This window comes from Macaca nemestrina, chromosome 8, assembly GCF_043159975.1.
Source record: "Macaca nemestrina isolate mMacNem1 chromosome 8, mMacNem.hap1, whole genome shotgun sequence".
NCBI lineage: Eukaryota > Metazoa > Chordata > Mammalia > Primates > Cercopithecidae > Macaca > Macaca nemestrina.
The window spans coordinates 146,473,193-146,491,511 of record NC_092132.1 but is presented as its reverse complement, the minus strand read 5'-3'; the positions used below and the strand labels follow the sequence as shown (position 1 = coordinate 146,491,511).

At 53.1% G+C, this 18,319-nt stretch overlaps 1 protein-coding gene across 3 annotated transcripts; it reads right to left on the bottom strand.

The window, feature by feature from the left end:
* Nucleotides 1-401: 401 nt before the first annotated feature.
* On the bottom strand, nt 402-10,525 carry LOC139355938 (SH3 domain and tetratricopeptide repeat-containing protein 1-like). 3 transcript variants are annotated; one of them, XM_071068657.1, is made up of 5 exons: nt 9,365-10,511; nt 5,607-5,729; nt 4,741-4,903; nt 3,583-3,779; nt 402-788 (listed from the first exon to the last, which is right to left on the bottom strand). In XM_071068657.1, the coding sequence occupies exons 1-4, from the start codon at nt 9,668-9,670 to the stop codon at nt 3,676-3,678; spliced, it is 696 nt and encodes a 231-aa protein (XP_070924758.1). In that variant the 5' UTR covers nt 9,671-10,511; the 3' UTR covers nt 402-788; nt 3,583-3,675. The 3 variants fall into 3 exon arrangements, with proteins under 3 accessions (XP_070924758.1, XP_070924760.1, XP_070924759.1); XM_071068659.1 differs by lacking the exon at nt 3,583-3,779 and having other exon boundaries at nt 9,365-10,524; XM_071068658.1 differs by lacking the exon at nt 402-788 and having other exon boundaries at nt 3,586-3,784; nt 9,365-10,525.
* Between the last annotated feature and the right edge of the window lie 7,794 nt (nt 10,526-18,319).

Below are 18,319 nucleotides of genomic sequence, written 5' to 3'. Positions count from 1 at the left end.
GTGTGGTGGTCAGTGTACTGGGCTCTGCGTCTCTGCCCCTACCTGCTGTGTGACGGTGGGCCAGACACCTAACCTCTCTGTGCCTCTATTTCTTCAATGGCGAACAGGGACACTAGCAGCCCCCACATCCGGGCACAGTGGCCTGAAGGTTAAAGTCAAGGGCGGCACGAGACCTACAGCAAAAGCTCTGAGCAGGGAGAGCAGGGAGCTGCCCAGAGAGTTCCACCACCATCTCCCCTCTGGCCACCGAGGAAACCGAGGCTCATGGTGACCTGGCCCAGGTCTGTTGAACTCACGGTCCTTCTCATCCCCAAGATCAGAGGGCTGCCACCAGGGAAGGAGCTGGCCCCTAGACACAGCCCAGGAAGCACACAGGGAAGGATGCCCTGGGGACTTCGGTATGTTATTGCAAAGAAAAATTTATTGCTATTTGAACCCTGCTTTCATGCCCCATTTCCCAGAAAATGAGCCACGGGAGACACCAGGAGAGGGAGGAGACCATCCTCCTTGCACAAAACCCACTCCCTCGGATGCTGTCCTCAGCGAGGGTGGCTGGGGGCCAACCAGGGGGCCCACCCGCAGAGTGGCACAGGAGGCAGGTTGACCCTGCGGACGTTGAGCTCTGTGGCGAAGGTCCTGGCCTTCTGGTAGAAGAGGAGCGACTTCTCACGGTCCAGGAGGAAGTTGTGGGAGACGGTGGCCGGCCGCGTGTAGATCTTCAGCTGTGCCTTCTTGTTGCCCAGGTCCACGGCGGCTGCCAGTGCCAGCTGGTAGTACTCAAACGGGTCCTGAAGGGGACAGGTCATGCTCAGCAAAAGGGGGACTCGGAGCCCATCTTCCCAGAGGCCGTTCCTATCTCCAGGTCATTCCACATGTCCAGCCAATGCTGGCTCACCCCATGAGCCCCGAAACCTGTTACACTGCTGTGGTCTCAGCTGCAGGAAGTGGGGACGACCCTGACACCACTGGAAGCCTTCCTGACTGTCCCTACGCCCCACTCACCCCAACCGTCCTGCCCCAGTGCCACCCTCTCTGCAGGCAGTGGCTGCTTTCCCCATGGGCCGAGGTCAGGGCAGATCCTGCCTGCTCTGAGAGTTCCATGCGGGACCCGTGGCTCCGAGCCACAGCAGGGGCACAGCATTGAGTGACCCAGGCTCCCCTCTGGCCCCTGTCCATGCTGACCATTTCCAGGCCCTCCACGGGACAGGCCAGGTACAAAACCATCTCACAGGTGTCCTCTCTGGCAATGTTCCCTGAAATATTGACGGAGTGTGACGCCCCAGACATCCACTCCCATTGTCAATGCATCTTTGGCCCAAACTCACCATCCCTGGGTTGGGATGCCGCCTCCCAGACCTCCTCCTTCACCCTCCCATCCCCCACCCGGCTTCTCCCCAGGCGCCTCCTCCACATGGGGGTCACCCAAGGAACCTCTCTAAGACCCATGCCTGGCCTGTCCTTTACCATCTCAAGATGGCTCCCAGGGTCAAGGACAAAGTCCAAGATGCAGCAGTCCATTCCCCCACTGCCCCGCCCCACACACGGAGCAGGGGCGTGAGAAGGCCCCGAGTCACCGCCACTGCTCATCCAATGCCCCCGGCCCAGCCGAACACTGGACTCTGTGCTGGGTGTGTGGCTGAGCCTAACGTCCTTGCTCCCAGTCTGAGGGACCTGGGAGTAAACACTGACCACACAGGGTGGCCCGGGCTGTGGCAGAGGGAAGCCCAGGAGCCTGTGGGGGGCCCAGGAGGCCCTAGACTCAGCCGGGGGTGGAAGGCAAAGGCTTCCTGAAGGGGTGGGGGCATCCCAACTAAACAGGAAGGAGCCAGCCAATGCATATGTCTCTGCGTGTGCCTGTGAGTGTGCCTGTGCGTGTGTCTGTGCGTGTTTGTGTGCCTGTGCGTGCGTGTCCCTGTGTGCGTGCCTGTGTGCATGTCTGTGTGTGCGTGTGCACCTGTGTGTGCGTGCCTGTGTGTGCGTGTGCCTGTGCCCGTGTGCATTTGTGTGTGCATTTCCATGTGCCTGTAGTGTGTGCAACAGCTAGTGAGTGGCAGGCTGAGCCGGGACACACATAATCTTCCCTATTCCAGGGCTCACTCTCACGTGTACACTAAAGGGGACCCCATTTTAGAGGCAATCGGCAAAGATGCCCATTTACCCCTGCCTCTCTGCCAGCCTTCCAGGCCCCATGCAGCCCGGCGTTTTCTCCTACTCCTCTGGGCCCTGGGTCCAGAGCCTCATACAAGGAGGAGGGTGTAGCCTTGGAAAGACAGCCGCCCTTGGGGAATTCCGAGGGGGCCTCCCTGTGGGAAGCTGGCCTGCGCTGACAGCATAGTCACGATGAGGCCCAGAGGGCTGTGCATGGGAAGGAGGTGAAGGAGGCCTCTGCCCCTCAACCCCAACCGTGGACTTGGGCCTCTCAGGTACTACTTGGCCCTTTCCTTCCTCCTGGGCAGGCGGAGTGGGCGGCAGGCTTGACCAAGAGAGATAAAGGCCTCTTCTGGGAGGCCCGTCTCCCTGGGTCCCAGGCGAGCCCCTGAGCGGTAAGTAGCGTCCCTCTGGGTCTGACACTTGGCACCTCCCTGTCTGGCTGGGACTTGGGAGGCCACAGGGACCACTTCTGACCACCAGGTGTCGCCAGCACTGGGCGGGGGCCTTCCGGGCAGCCCCAGGCCTGCGGTGGGGGATACGATACGGGGCGAGGTCGTAGGGCTGCCCCAGCTCCTCATGTTGTTCTAAGGACCCCAAGATCTCGGCCCCAGGACTGGAGTGCCCTGGCCCCTCAGCCCATAAGGAGCACTGACGCTGTGCCGGTGCGATGCTGAGGAGGGGCGGTGCCTGCTGGGCAGAGGGGTGGAGACACGCCAGGTCTGAGTCTGACAGTCCCAGCTCTCCACCCCTGCAGGGCTGGGGGCAGAGGGAGCACAGCACCTCCGCTCCAGACAGACACGACCCAGCAAGGCCTCAGCCTGGCTGGCTGGGGCCCCGCCCCACTGCACCTGCCCTGAGCTGGGATTTCCCTGTCTGTGAACCCGATGGTAAGACACTGGTCCCACCCCACCCTTCCTGGGTGATGTGAAGATTCAAGGTGTCTCGGGACTCCAGGAAGGAGTTGCTCAGTGCAGGCTGGCACCTTGGGCAGGCTTCCTAGAGGAGGCGCCAGGATTTGGGTTGGATCTTGCAATGTGGATTCAATGTGAGGATGATGCCGTCCTCTGAAATGTCCTTCTCCCGACCCTGTTTTCTTTGTTAAATGCAACTTGACACTTGACTGTCAAGACTCAGTTTTGGTGTCACCTCCTCCAGGAGGGTCCCCCTGACTACAATCCCCCTTCTTTACCCAGAGGCCACCATTGCCCACTCATGTGTCAGCCTCCCTGGCTGAGACTGAGTTCTTGAGGGTGGGGCCTGGTCAGCTTGGGAGCTGGGTTGTATCTGCTAACATTGCCGGTTCCTCCAGCCGCGTGTAGAGCTCCACTGGGCCATTCCTAAGGCAGGCTGGAACCCAGGCCTCTGGGTCAGGGTAGAGATCCCACTCCAAGGGGGCCGGGAACACCCCGAGCCCTGCCCCTCCCCACCCACCTTCAGGTTATAGAAGATGATGTCACCGAGCACCAGGTACACCTTCACGTAGTAGAAGGTCTCCTCGTCGAACTCCAGTGGCGAGTTGCAGAGCTACAGGGCCTTGAGGTAGAACTGCTCCGCCAGCTTGCCCTGGCCCAGCTGATGGTGCAGGACAGCCAGCCAGTGGTAGGCCACGTGCTCGTTCAGCCGGTCCCCTGGGCTGCAGGCCAAAGGGGCAGGTGTGAGGACGAGGCTCCCTGGGGCAGGGAGGGCACAGGCCCCTCAGGAGCAGGTATGCAGACCCCGGGCAGCACACCTGGCTTGCCTCCAGGCACCTGTGGTCGCCTGGGCAGCTCTGGCCAGTCCCTTCCAGGTTCCCAGACTCTTTCTCATCTGCAAAGCAGAACTAATAAGGCCTGCCCCTGTCTACTGTGAGGCTTTGGCAAAGTCGGACTTGGATGGCCCAGCTCTGTGCCTACACATAGCCACCTGCCTTTGCTCACTGGTTTTAACCAGGGGAGCCCAAAAGCCATGCAGTCCAGGTGCTCCCGGGCACCCCGGCTCCAGGCAACCCACAGACGTGACATCCGACTCCTCCTGCGTGTGTCACAATCAGAGCCCCCTACTTTGGGGAGTCAGCTGCACACCTACTGTGTACTGGGCCACGGGGCACAAGGTGCTGGGGCATGCGGCCTGCCTAGGGTTCCCTGTCTCTGGAGGGGGACAGATGACCCTGGCACAGCACCAGGGGATGCCCGGCCTTAAGGGGCAGACTGCTGGAAGGGGAACTGGGATTTTATCAGCCAGAGAGCCGTGTGGTTGATGAGGGTGGGAAGGGCACAAGATAAAGGGAATGTGCCACTCAGCCTGGCACATACAGGGACCAACGAGATGCCTGGCATGTCTGGAAGGCAGAGGACACACTGGGCGGCCCTTGTGGTCAGCAGCGGGAACAGGCAGAGGAAGCAGAGCTCAGCCAGGCAGGGGGCTCTACACTGCGTGAGAGACCTCGGGCTGTGCCCCACAGCCGGATGGGGAAGCCAGTTGGGCAGATCTGCCTGCCTGGACAGGAGACCAGGAAAATCCAGCAGCTGTTTCAGCTCCTGCCCTGCAGACCTGGAGGCTGGGCTCTGGCAAAGTGTGGGTCCTGGCAGGGTAGGGGCTCAGGGGACTTACCCAGAGTGATGCTGAGTGCTAGGGCCATGTAGGCAAACTCCAAGCCGTCCTGGGGCTTCTCCAGTGTGGCCAGGAGTGCCACCAGCTTTTTGCACAGCTGTAGCTGCAGCTCCGCCTTGCAGTTGCCCGTAGTCACTGCCAGGGCCAGGGCCAGGACCCGGTCCTACCACACAGGCAGGTGGGGTCAGGTTTCCCGCAGCACCCACCTTGCCCAGCGCCCTCCTCAGAGCTCAAACATATGCTTGGAGCTTCCCACGCCCCAGCTACCCCTGCACCTCCACACAGCTCTGTGCTCTGGGATAACACACAGTTCAGACACCCAAGTTGGGGGCTGAAGAGTCACCTGAGGCCCATCCAGCTACACCCAGCAGCCTCAGACCAGCCTCTCCCACCTGGGCACCAGGGGTCTGACTGGGGGGAGCCAGCACTCCTCTCTGCTCTAAAAACACCACATTTATCTGTGCCCAGGGCTGAGCCACACCGTGAGCTCAGAGGAAGGGAGAAGCCATCCCACTTCGGGGTGCAAGCAGACCTGGGCCTCCCACTGACATGCTGTGTGTCCTTTGACATGTCCCTGTGCCTCTCTGAGCCTGTTTCCTCATCTGGAAGATGGGGACAGGACTTCTCGCTCATGGTGCTTGAGATCATCAGGTACAAGGGTAGAGCCATTGTCACATCCAGGCCCCAAACGTTTGTCCCGGGCAGGGGCACGGTCAGTATCATTCCCGGTGAGAACACTTGGAAACTAAGCATGTGCATGGGTGGCCCTGCCTCCAGGTGGGAGGCCTCTGCCCTGCCACAGCTGTGCCTCAGCCCTCCAGGTGCCCCCCTGAGGCCCACCCGCATCAGCCCACAGGCCAGCTCACCCGGTAGAAGGACACGGCTTTCTCCCGCTCCCAGGCCCCATTGAAGAAGATGTCTCCAGCTGCCTCAAACAGCTGCAGCCCCAGGCTGGGGTCGCCTGTGTACAGGACCACATTCTGTGCCACCTGAAAGGAGACAGAAGTTCCCTCAAGACCCACACCTGGCGAGATGGCCACGCCCACCTTCGCCAGCCGCCTTCCTCTCACACACTACAGGTACACCTGAGCATTTTTCAGGCTCTGGGCATTAGGGCTGCCCCCACCACTGGCATGAGGACAATGAACTGATGCACCTGAGTGCCAGGAGGTGACTGAGCAGCTGCAGCCCAGGAGCCCGACACCTGTGAATCCTACCACCAGGGCTAGCCCTAGCCCACTTCCCCTGCACTCAAACCAGTCTCCGTGGCCCCCAGACTGCTGGGAGCCCATCCCCTGGCTCCTTTCTGGATTGCCACATCCCTGCCACATCAACAGTGTTTGTGGGTGGGCCTGGTCCCCTCTTGGCCATGAGCTCTTGATCCCTCTCCTCAGCTCATGGAGGTATATAGCAGGTGCTCAATAATGAAAGCTTCACCAGGCTCGTGGGCTTCACAATTTGTTCCAGATCACACTGTGTTTGGGAAAGCCTCTGAAAACAGCCACTATGATAGATTCATTTTGTAAGGAGATGTGCCACGTGTCGCTTGGAGCAAGTTCTTCTGTGTGTTAACTGAGTGGTCACATTATTTGAGCATATGCTGTATACCAGCAGGTGCTGGGCACTGTGAGGGGCCGCGCCTCTGCCCTCAGGGAGAAGATGCTGGCCACTGGGGGAGGATGTGCAGGAACCAGCTGGAGGGAGGGAAAAGGCACACAACAGGTGCTCAGCAGTGGCTTAGGAATGAGTGGATGGATGGATGAATGGATGAGGAGATGTAGACACATGGATGGATGGATGGGTGTGTGGATAGATTAATGCTGGGATGGATGGATGGATGGATGGATGGATGGATGGATGGATGGACGGACGGATGAATGGATGGATGGACGGACGGGTGGGTGGATGGATGGATGGATGGATGGGTGGGTGGGCGGAATGATGTGTGTATGTCTGCATGTATATATGGGTGGGTAGATAATGCATGGATGGGTGGAGGGTAGATGATGTATGTGCATATTGATGGCTAGATGGTGGATAGACGAATGTATGGATAAACCAATGGACAGATAGATGAATGGAGGGATGGATTAATGGGTAGATTAGTGGGTGGATGGATGAATGATGGATGGATGGATGAATGAATGGGTGGATGGATGATGGATGGATGGAAGGACGAACAGGTGGATGGATGGATGATGGAAGCATGGATGGATAATGGAAGCATGGTTGGATGATGGATGGATGGATGAATGGATAAATGGATATGTGGATGGATGATGGATGGATGGAAGGATAAACAGGTGAATGGATGGATGATGGAAGGATGAATGGACGGATGGATGGATGAACAGGTGAATGGATGGATAGACGGGTGAATGGATGGATAAAAGGATGGAAGAATGATGGATGGATGAATGGACAGATGGATGGACAGATGGATGAATGGACAGATAGACGGATGATGGATGGATGGATTGATGGATGGATGATGGATGGATGGAAGGATGAACAGATGAATGGATGGATGATGGAAGGAGGGATGGATGGATGGATAAATGGATAGATGGATGAATGATGGATGGATGGAAGGATGAACAGGAGGTGAGTGTGATGGGTGGATGAATGACGGATGGATGAATGGTGGATGGATGGAAGGATGAACAGGTGGATGGATGGAAGGATGAACAGGTCGATGGATGGAAGGATGAACAGATGAATGGATGGTTGATGGAAGGATGAATGGACGGATGGATGAATGAACAGATGAATGGATGGATACACGGGTGAATGGATGGATGATAAAAGGATGGATGATAAAAGGATGGATGGATGAATGGACAGATGGATGGATGATGGCTGGCTGGATGGATAAATGGATAAATGGATGGATGGATGGATGGATGGATGGATGGATGGATGGATGAAGGAGGGATGGAAGGATGAACAGATGAATGGATGGATGATGGAAGGATGGATGATGGAAAGATGGATGGATGATGGAAGGATGCATGGATGGATGAATGGATAAATGGATGGATGGAAGGATGAACAAGAGGTGAGTGGATGGATGCTAGAAGGGTAGATGGATGATATATGGATGGATGGATGGATGGATGGATGGATGGATGGATGGATGAATGATGGATGTATGGAAGGATGAACAGGTGAATGGATGGATGATGGAAGGATGGATGGATGAATGGACGAACAGGTGGATGGATGGTGGCTGAATGAATGGATGAATGATGGATGGACAAATGGATGGATGGATGGATGATGGATGGATGAATGGAAGGATGAACAGGTGAATGGAAGGATGAACAGGTGAATGGAAGGATGAACAGGTGAATGGATGGATGAGAGAAGGATGGATGGATGGATGGATGGATCGATAGAAGGATGAGCAGGCGAGTGGATGAATGATAGAAGGATGGATGGATGATGGATGGATGGATGGATGGATGGATGGATGGATGGATGATGGATGGATGGCAGAATGAATAGGTGAATGGATGATGGAAGGATGGAAGAATGGATGGAGGGATGGATGAACAGGTGAATGGATGGATGGAATAAAAGGATGGATGATGAATGAATGGATGGATGGATGGACAGGTGTTGGATGGATCATGGATGGATGGAAGATGGTTGGATGGATAATGGAAAGATGGTGGGAAGGATGGATGGAAGGATGGACGAACAGGTGAATGGATGGACGAAGAGGTGAACAGCATAATGATGGATGGATGGATGCATAGAAGGATGAACAGTTGGATGGATGATGGAAAGATAGATGGAAGGATGGATGGATGCACGAACAGGTGAATGGATGGATGGACAGGTGAATGGATGGATGATAAAAGGATGGATGGATGATAGATGGATGGATGGACGGAGGGATGGATGGATGGGTGGAGGGATGGATGATGGATGGATGGATGGATGCGTGGAAAGACGAACAGGTGAATGGATGGATGATGGAAGGATGAAAGGATGGATGGATGGATGATAGATGGATGGATGGAAGGACCCACAGGTGTATGGGAAGATGATGGAAGAATGGATGGATGGATGATGGATGGATGGATGGATGGATGGATGGATGGATGGATGGAAGGATGAGCAGGTAAACAGATAGATGATAGAAGGATGAATGGATGGGTGGATGGATAGGTGAATGGATGGATAGATGGGTGAATAGATGGATGATAAAAGAATGGATGATAAAATAATGGATGATAAAAGAATGGATGAATGATGGATGGGGACAGATGAAGGCCAGTAGTGAAGATTCAGGGCAGGCAGAGGTCAGATGACAAAAGCCACCATAGTAGGAAGAACAGCCCAGAGTGCATGTACTGCCTCTGCTGGGGTGGAGTTCACCTTTGACCCAACAAGTGAGGCTCAAGCTGGGACTCACGGGCCAGCAGCAGCCCTGGGACGACCCCAGGCCCAACAGCTCAAAACATCTGATGCCAGGGAACCAAATGATCAAAAGGAGAGGGGCTGCTGGGGCCCTGGGCCAGCTTCCCTGTGCCCCCCTCCCTGCCCTGCCCGCCCCCACCCCCACCACTGCAAAGCCAGCCCTTACCACTCACTGCCCAGGGACAGGTAGACCTACTGATGGTCTCCAGGAGCTGCCCCTCCAGCACCTTGTCGGCCACCTTGCGGGCCAGGGAGAGCTGGAGCTCATGGTAGATGACACACTGGGCCTCGCTGGGCATGACGGTGCTGTAGAAGTAGCACAGCCGCTGGACGGCCCGCAGCTGGCCTGGGCAGAAGACAAAATGGAAGATGTTAGTCTCCCAGGATCAAAGCGAGGCTGGCTGGGCTCGGAGGCCCCTGCGCCGTGCTTGCCTCTTTCACACCTCTGTGAGCCTGGGCCCCATAGGCGGGGAGACTGAGCGCAGACAGGCCATGCACCCATGCCAGGGCAGACGCCGAGCACACAGTCACGTGGGCACACCTTGGTGCAGATGCTCACGGTAGAGGCCGGCCTTCTTTACAACTCCCAGGGCCGAGGTCCTGACCAGGCTCGGCGCCTGCACCAGGCCATCTATTTCTGCTTCACAAAGCCCCTCTGGCCAGGACCAGGGCCGCCTTCAGCCTGAGCTGATGAGGCCAGGGGCACAAGTAGACCCTGTAGCAGATGGAACCCTGAGAGAGCAAAGCCAAGTGTCATGTCCGAAACACACAGCATCATGTTGGGGGAATGGGGTTCAAAGCCGGCCCCTGGCATTCCCACACACGCTTCTCTCATGCAACCAGGCCCCCAAGCCACAGGCTCACTGGCCTCTCCCAAAGCCAGGACGCTGGGAACGGTGGAAAGTTTCTGATTTTCTAGTGCCAGAAACATTCCGGAGATTAACACAGGAAACCAGGTACGCCGAATGGACATCTGTTACACACGCCACCCGACAACAGCTGAATACACAGTCCTCTCGAGCACCCAGGGGACATTTCCCATGACAGACCATGTGCCAGGCCACAAAATGAGCCGCAGTGAATGGAGAAGGACTGAGACCAAAGCAGAGGTGTTCTTCAGCTGTACTGGCACAAAACTGGAAATCAACAGTGAAGGAAATGTGGGAAATTCAAAAATATGTGGAAATTACACACTCCTAAGCAACCAGTGAGTCAAAGAGACCATCAGGGAAACTGAAAACTAATTTGAGAAGAATGCAAACAAATGCACAGCCCGGGCCAGCGCGGTGGCTCACGCCTGTCATCCCAGCACTGTGGGAGGCCGAGGCGGGAGGATCGCTTGAGTCCAGGACTTTGAGAACAGCCTGGGAAACATGGTGAAATCCCGTCTCTATAAAAAAATAAAATATAAAAATTAGCCGGGTGGGGTGGTGCACGTCTGTAATCCCAGCTACTCGGGAGGCTGAGGCATGAGAATGGCTTGAACCTGGGTAGAAGTTACAGTGAGCCAAGATTGCACCACTGCACCCCACCCTGGGCAATAGAGCAAAACTCTGTCTTTAAAAAAAAAAAAAAGCACAATGTATCAAAAATTCCAAGATGCAGCTAAGGCAGTGCTGAAAGGGAAATTTATAACTGTAAATGTCTATATTCAAAGAAAGAAGAAAAATCTCAAATCAAAATCCTAACCTTCCACCTTGAGAAACTAGAAAAAGAATGAACTAAACCCAAAGCAAATAAAAGGAAGAAAATAATAAACATGAGAGTGGAAATGGGAAGTAAAAATATAGAGAATGGAAAAACAAAAGAGATAATCAACAGAACCAAAAGTGGGTTTTTTGAAAATAATAACAAAATTGACAAATCTTTCACCAGACAGACCAAGAAAAGAAAGATGGACACAAATGACTAAAATCAGAGACTGAGCCCCATGGCTCACGCCTGTCATCCCAGCGCTTTGTGAGGCCGAGGTGGAAGGATCGCTGAGGCCAGCATTCAAGACCAGCCTGGGGGAACATGAAGAGACCCCATCTCTAATAAAAAGAAATAAATAAAAAAATAAAAACCCAAGTTTCTAAAATCAGAAATGAAAGAGGAAACATTATTGCTGACCTGACAGAAATAAAAGGATTCCATGAAAACACTACGAACAATTGTACAACAACAAATCAGACCATCTAGACACAACAGCCAAACTCTTAAAATGACACAAACTACCGAAAGTGACTCAAAAATGACCCCAAGTAAGCATGTGGGGTATCAGCCCCACCCTCAGTCTCCTCGACCATTCAGCGCAGGGTGGGGAGACAGGGAAGCATGATCCCCGTTCCCTGGCCTGCATTTCCAAGTCTGAATCCCCCAGCACCCTGGGGAGGGCCTCGTAGGAGGGGGTGCCACAGGCTATTGTGCCAGGAGCCACGGGAGGCTGCAGTGGGGGTTGGGGCGCTGGATTCCTGGAGGGTCTCCTTCCAGTCAGAGAATGCCCCTGGGGAAGAAGCCTGGGTCTGAACCCCCCACCCCTCCTTGGGCAGATGTGTGGGACCGGGGCCCCTTCACACGGTCTTTCCCAAAATCTCATCCCTCCTAGGGCCAGGAGTGGGTGCCAGGCCTGTGCTGGGAAATGGGCAGATTTGGCCACAGCCCCTGGGGCTCTGGTCCAGGCCACAGGAGGCACCTCTGAGTGGTCTCACTATGCCATGACAAAGCGCTGCAAGGCAGAGGGGACCCACAACAGGATCCCTTGTCTCGGCCATTTCCCTGGACTCAACTTCCTCATCTATCCTCTGCGGCCTAGATTTCGGACAGCCCTGCCCACCGACTGTCCGTTCACTGCTCAGTCTGCAGTGACTGTTCGATAGCACTCCATGGCTCCCCAGTGCTCTTGGGGAAAAGGCCAAGCCACAGCCTGAGGCCCCAGGCCCTGCTTAGCTCTCCAGAAGAGCTTCTCACCATCCAGCACCCAACTCACCCACTCCTAACTCTGCACCTCCCTGCATAAGCCCTGCTCACTCACCCCCGCTCACACCCCACTTATCCCCGCTCACACTTCCGCTCACTCACCCCAATCACACCTCCGCTTACTCACCCCCACTCACTCATCTCCACTCACACTCCTGCTCACTCACCCCCACTCACTCACCACCACACCCCACTCATCCCCGCTCACACACCTGCTCACTCACCCCCATCACACCTCTGCTCGCTCACCCCCACTCACTCATCCCCACTCACCCCCATCACACCTCCGCTCACTCACCACCACTCACCCCCACTCACTCACCCCCACTCAATCACCCCCATTCACTCGCCCCCGCTCACACCCCCTTCATCCCCCCTCACTCACCCCTACTCACACCCCACTCATACCCGCTCACACTCCCACTCACTCACCCCCATCACACCTCCGCTCCCTCACCCCCACTCACTCACCCCCACTCACTCACCACCACTCACTCACCACCACTCACCCACACTGGCTTATCCCTGGTCCTTCACACAGGCTACACCACCAGCCCCTCCCCCACCACCTATTACTTGACTAAATCCTCTCAACCCTCTGGTCCCAGACTAAAGAGGCTTCCCTAACCCGGGGCCAAGTGCTGCCCCGCCATCACGCCACTCACCCTTTTGTGGCTTCTCTGGCCTAAAGCTCACATTCCCATGCTCAGTCCCTGCCACCCGAGGACCCCACAAGCCCCATTTGTGGGTGGGGCCTGGCACACACTGCACAACAAGCTGCTTTTGCATGAACTGCTCTGCGGCTTTAGGCAATCACAGGTGCGCAGGCTGCCAACATACCAAGCAGATAACACGGGCACAAGAACCGGAGTTCAGGGCCTGGCTCATGGAGGGGCCCCAAGTCCCAGCTCAGCAGAGCCTGCCTTGATCCCAGGGTTATAGCTAGGGATTCCCAGCACGCAGGACTTTCCGTGCTCAAGGCAGCATCGTCCCTGGGCAAACTGGGAAGGGCTGGCTGCCCCAGTAGGGCAGAGGGCCTGGCCCTGTGTGGGAACCGCCTCTCTCCAGGGCGCTTGCCAACATCTGCTGCTGGCCATGACTCAGCACTTTCGATGGTGGAAAAACCACCACTTGTTTCTGAATCACAAACCCCAGGTGTGCCCTGACCCGAGTGGCCCCAGAAGGCGCACAGGAGGAACCGGGGCACTCACTCTCCACATGGCCCATCCCCACAGTGACCAGAAGGGCCCACTCATAGTAGCCCTTGCCCTGCTGGGCTGGACTCTGGTGGGTGCAGAGGTGGCCCAGCTGCAGGAGCACGTGGTGAAGTCCCGGCCACACTCCCTGCAGGGCAGCCTCGATAACAGCCGCACGGCCTCCAGGAGGTAGTGCTGGGCCATGCTGCTGGCACCCGCGTGCAGGCACAGGGTCCCGAAGTTGGCCAGCACCACTGCCTGGTTCCTCCGCTGGCCCAGGTCCTGAGCTGCCCGCAGGGTGCGGTAGTAGCCCTAGGCTGCCTGTCTCGACCGGCCCAGCAGGGCAAGGGCTACTATGCCTTCAGAGCCACGTCTCTCTCTTGTCATCTAACCCATTTAAACTCTCCTTTCAAACTATATGCCAGACCTAACCACTTCTCACCTTTATCATCATTTCCAACCAGGTCCAGACCTCATCATATCGCTCTGGGTTACTGCAAAAGCCTCCCAATCGCCAGGCACAGTGGCTCATGCTTGTAATCCCAGTACTTTGGTAGGCCAAGGCGGGTGGATCATCAGAGGTCAGGAGTTCAAGACCAGCCTGGCCAACATGGTGAAACCCCTTTACTAAAAATACAAAAAATTAGCCAAGCATGGTAGTGGGTGCCTGTAATCCCAGCTATTCAGGAGGCTGAAACAGGAGAATCACTTGAACTCAGAAGGCAGAGGTTACAGTGAGCCGAGATCGTGCCATTGCACTCCAGCCTGGGTGACAAGAGCGAAACTCCAGCTCAGAAGGTTAAAAAAAAAAAAAAAAAAAGCCTCCCAACCCACCTCTCTCCTTCCACCTTTCACCCTGCCCTGCATTCTACCTTCCACTCTCAAACATTTCAGATTAAAAAAAAAAAAATTATATCCACAGAGAGAGAAAGAGAAAGTACAAATGGGGTGAAATGTTAGGGGAATGTGAGGGAAGAGTATATGGGAATTCTCTGTACTATTTTTGCAACTTTTCCATAAGTCTGGATTATTTTGAATTCAAGAGTTAAACAAAAAAAAAAAACAAAAACAAAAACAAAAACAAAACACTATCTCCCTTTGTGAACCCATCCTGTCTTTCCCCTGGCAACTGAAGGATGCTCTCAACTAACACATCTATTTTTTCATGAACACTAAAAGAACCCTTGCCTATTTTTGACTTTCTGTGCTTGGCAGTAGAAGTGTGTGTGTGTGTGTGTGTGTGTGTGTATTTCTTATATATGTGTGTGTGTGTATATATGTGTGTGGTGTGTGTGTATATAGAGAGAGGGAGAAATACATATGTGTTTATATATATATAGTATATTTACATTGGTAATGTACAGAAATATAAATATGTGTGTGTGTAGATATATGTAATACATACCCCACAGCCTCTCCTTAACCAGTTATAAACTTAGTCGGAAAAACGCATACGTAAGCAGAGAATTTCAAAACAATATGATGAATATTTTGATAGAGGGATGTGTTGCTATGGAACACGCTGCTAAGACACAAAACCTCCTAGATGGGGCAATGAATGAACGAAGTTTTGCACCTATAGGCACCCCCTCTGATATCAGCTCAAATGTTTATAGTTATATGCATTTGCTTCCCCCAGGACCCCCGTTTCATAAGGGTTAGTCCTAGAGCCTAGCGAGTTCCTACTACAGCTGGCACACATATGCCATTCAAGAAACAGTGGCGGAGTGAATGACGAGTTAAGAACCATTTGTCAGCCAGTGCTCAGTAATACAAAATGCACTGGTATGCAAATTATATTTTTGTTGAAAGCAACGGCAGGATCACAAATTATCTTTCCAGAGAAAGCAAACCTCAAAAGCTTCTTTACCCTACTAAAGCGCGTTCTAAGAAGCTCCCCTTATATAAAAGAAACCCTCCTCATTCGTTATCAATGGCACGTAAACCTAATAAGCCTTCACCTCTGATGACATCTCTTCCATCCCCAGGGCTAGATGAAGGAGGTTCCGGAAACCCTGGTAGTTGTGAAGGTGGCCCCCAGCTCTGACAGTCTTGAACCCTGCGGGCGCGGAGGTCACACAGCAGAAGAACAACAGAGGGAAGCATCATCAGGCTTCGAATATGTTTGAACCAGAGATGGCAAATAGGCTGCAGCCAACTGAAAACACCAGAGATTCATGGTGGCCACCTGAGGGGTTGTGCTCTTAAAAAACAAAAATAAAAATTAAAAATTAAAAAATTAAAAAAGGAAGGGGTCAAGAATCCATCAGGTCTGACTGAGACGTGTATCAGTGACTAACACCCCCTATGGTAAAAGTACTCCGGTGCGCTTTGGGTACTCACGGCTTCTGCAGTATTCAAAGGCGTGTGCTTCCCTAAGACTAAGCCACAGGAATACCCCCAGCAACACTGCCAGGAGAAACGTCTCACATGGATTTGGCTAGAAATACAGTTGTCTTTAACAAATTAACACTGAATAAATCCTGACTTATTAGAGCCTGTGAGAATGACATTCTCAATGATAACAGTTATCACTACAATCTCCAAACATCTGTGATCCTACAAGGAGGAACTGTGACAGCGCAGGCCACATGTCCAGAATGCTTCCCAGACCGCCTGTTACAGAATAAAAGAAATGAACCCCCCCCCCCCAAAGAATGTCTTCACTCACATTTAGCCAGTTGTTCCTTTGTGTGCATCTCTGTGCTAAAATGGCCATTCTTCCCCACAGCCTGAAGTCATACGCTAAAATAAATGAGACTCACATGAAGCCAGAAACGTGCAGATGCCAAGGAAACCAACACAAACGAAATGGGCTGGAGAGTGTGGCCAGGAAGATGGTACTTCCCAGGAAGCAATTACTTCATCTCTGCCCATGAAGCAGGCAGCTGTCACTGTCCCCCAGGCCCACACCAGCCACTCGAAGTAGGTTCTAACCAAACTACCTCCAACAATCAATGTAAATACACCACACAATTGGCTTCTGAAAGGACACCTTGCAACCAACAAGAAACTGTTAGCACAACTTTGACAAACTGTGCAACTAAAATCCTTGGAAAGGGATCAACACTGCCACATTTTGACTCAAATACTATTCCGTGGTAGCACAGCAATAACTCACTGAAACAAAAGAATGAATGAGGAACATTATACAAATGAATATAAAAGAATGAATGAAGAATGAACATTATATAAATGAATGTTTATATAGGAATCAGAGGAAGCATGACTAATCATTTAAAGAAATAGGTCAAGAAACTGCTAGGTTCAGATGCTACCGTGAGACACTGTCAGGGCCTTAGGCAAATTCACTTCTCTTGGTCCTGTTTCTAGGTTCATCAAAAACCAGCTTTGGACTAGGGAATCTGTTGCTTTCCAATGCCTTCCTTCTGCGATTCCAGCCCAGATTGTAGGACTGCTCTCCCACTTGGTATATGAAAGCATTTTCTATGTGTAATAGCAAGAGTACATTTCTGTGTTGAATGCGGTTTGGGACCTACTCTATGAGGCAGAATATCGTCATGTAATTTTAAGCATGACGACAAGGCGCACTCTAGATAAGAATAACACATAAGATGTAGCCATACCCCTGCGCGTGCCTGGCAGGGAGATGGGGAAGTCTCATTTAATGAAGCCGGGGTGCCTGTTGCACCTTAACATCCTCAGTCCACATCAAGTTCACAACGTCCTTCTGACATCCAACCACAGGTATCACATACTTTTCCATACTTTCCACCCAAGATTGAAATATGCAGAGCACCATGATAAAGAGGCCTCCATCCCCAGCATGTGGGCTCTCGTTCTGTAGAATTACATACCTTTGGTGCAAAATGGTGACCAGGTTGCAGAGGCAAGCAAGACTGGGCTCCGTGGGGACAGCAGGCCCTACAGTAGCCACCACTCCTGTCGCCACAGTCTGATGCAGCTGCAGAGAAGCTGTGGCTGAGGCCACTTTGTGAGAGAAGCGCACAGGAGGGGAAAGGTAGGGAAGGTAGGGAAGAGTGCAATGTCAGGCTTCTGAGCCCAAGCCAAGCCATCGCATCCACTGTGACTTGCACGTATTTGTCCAGATGGCCTGAAGTAACTGAAGAATCACAAAAGAAGTGCAAATGCTCTGTCCCACCTTAACTGATGACATTCTACCACAAAAGAAGTGAAAATGGCCAGTCCTTGCCTTAAGCGATTATATTATCTTGTGAAATTTCTTTTCCTGGCTCATCCTGGCTCAAAAAGCTCCCACACTGAGCACCTTGTGACCCCCACTCCTGCCCACCAGAGAACAACCCCCGTTTGACTGTAATTTTCCTTTACCTACCCAAATCCTATAAAATGGCCCCACCCTTATCTCCCTTCCTGACTCTCTTTTTCGGACTCAGCCCACCTGCACCCAGGTGATTAAAATGCTTTATTGCTCACACAAAGCCTGTTTGGTGGTCTCTTCACATGGACGCACATGACAGGCAGGTGCAGAACCAGGGGAGGACCTGTGATGAGAACAGAAAGGAATGCGCCTCCCTGTACACACACTCGGATTTTATGACAATGTGGGTAGGGGGCTGAACTGGATGCCTGAGAACATTCCTCCAAGTTCCTTTGCTGATTTTCTAAATATTGGTGTAAAATCTGAACTCAGACAAAATTTTTTAAAATCGTTTCAATCAACATCTTTGTCTGGTGCTCAGCATCATGTCTACATGATCATCTAGAAAACCAACTTCTGTTCTAAGGCTCACATCCCCCTATTAAGTCCCAGGGATTTTACAAGGGAATGCACCTCTCATTCGCATCAAGAACACACAACTACCATTAAAGAAAATGCTTAATTTGCTTACACAGGGCCGACTGCTTTTCCCATAGCATTTAAAGAAACAAGCGGAAACGGCTCTCCACACAGGACAGACATGTCCTTTGTTCTTTAAATGCTGCCAATGCCCAAAATACTTTCTCCATCACACTATCTATATGGAATTCAAGTTCCTTCCAATACCATGAGTAAC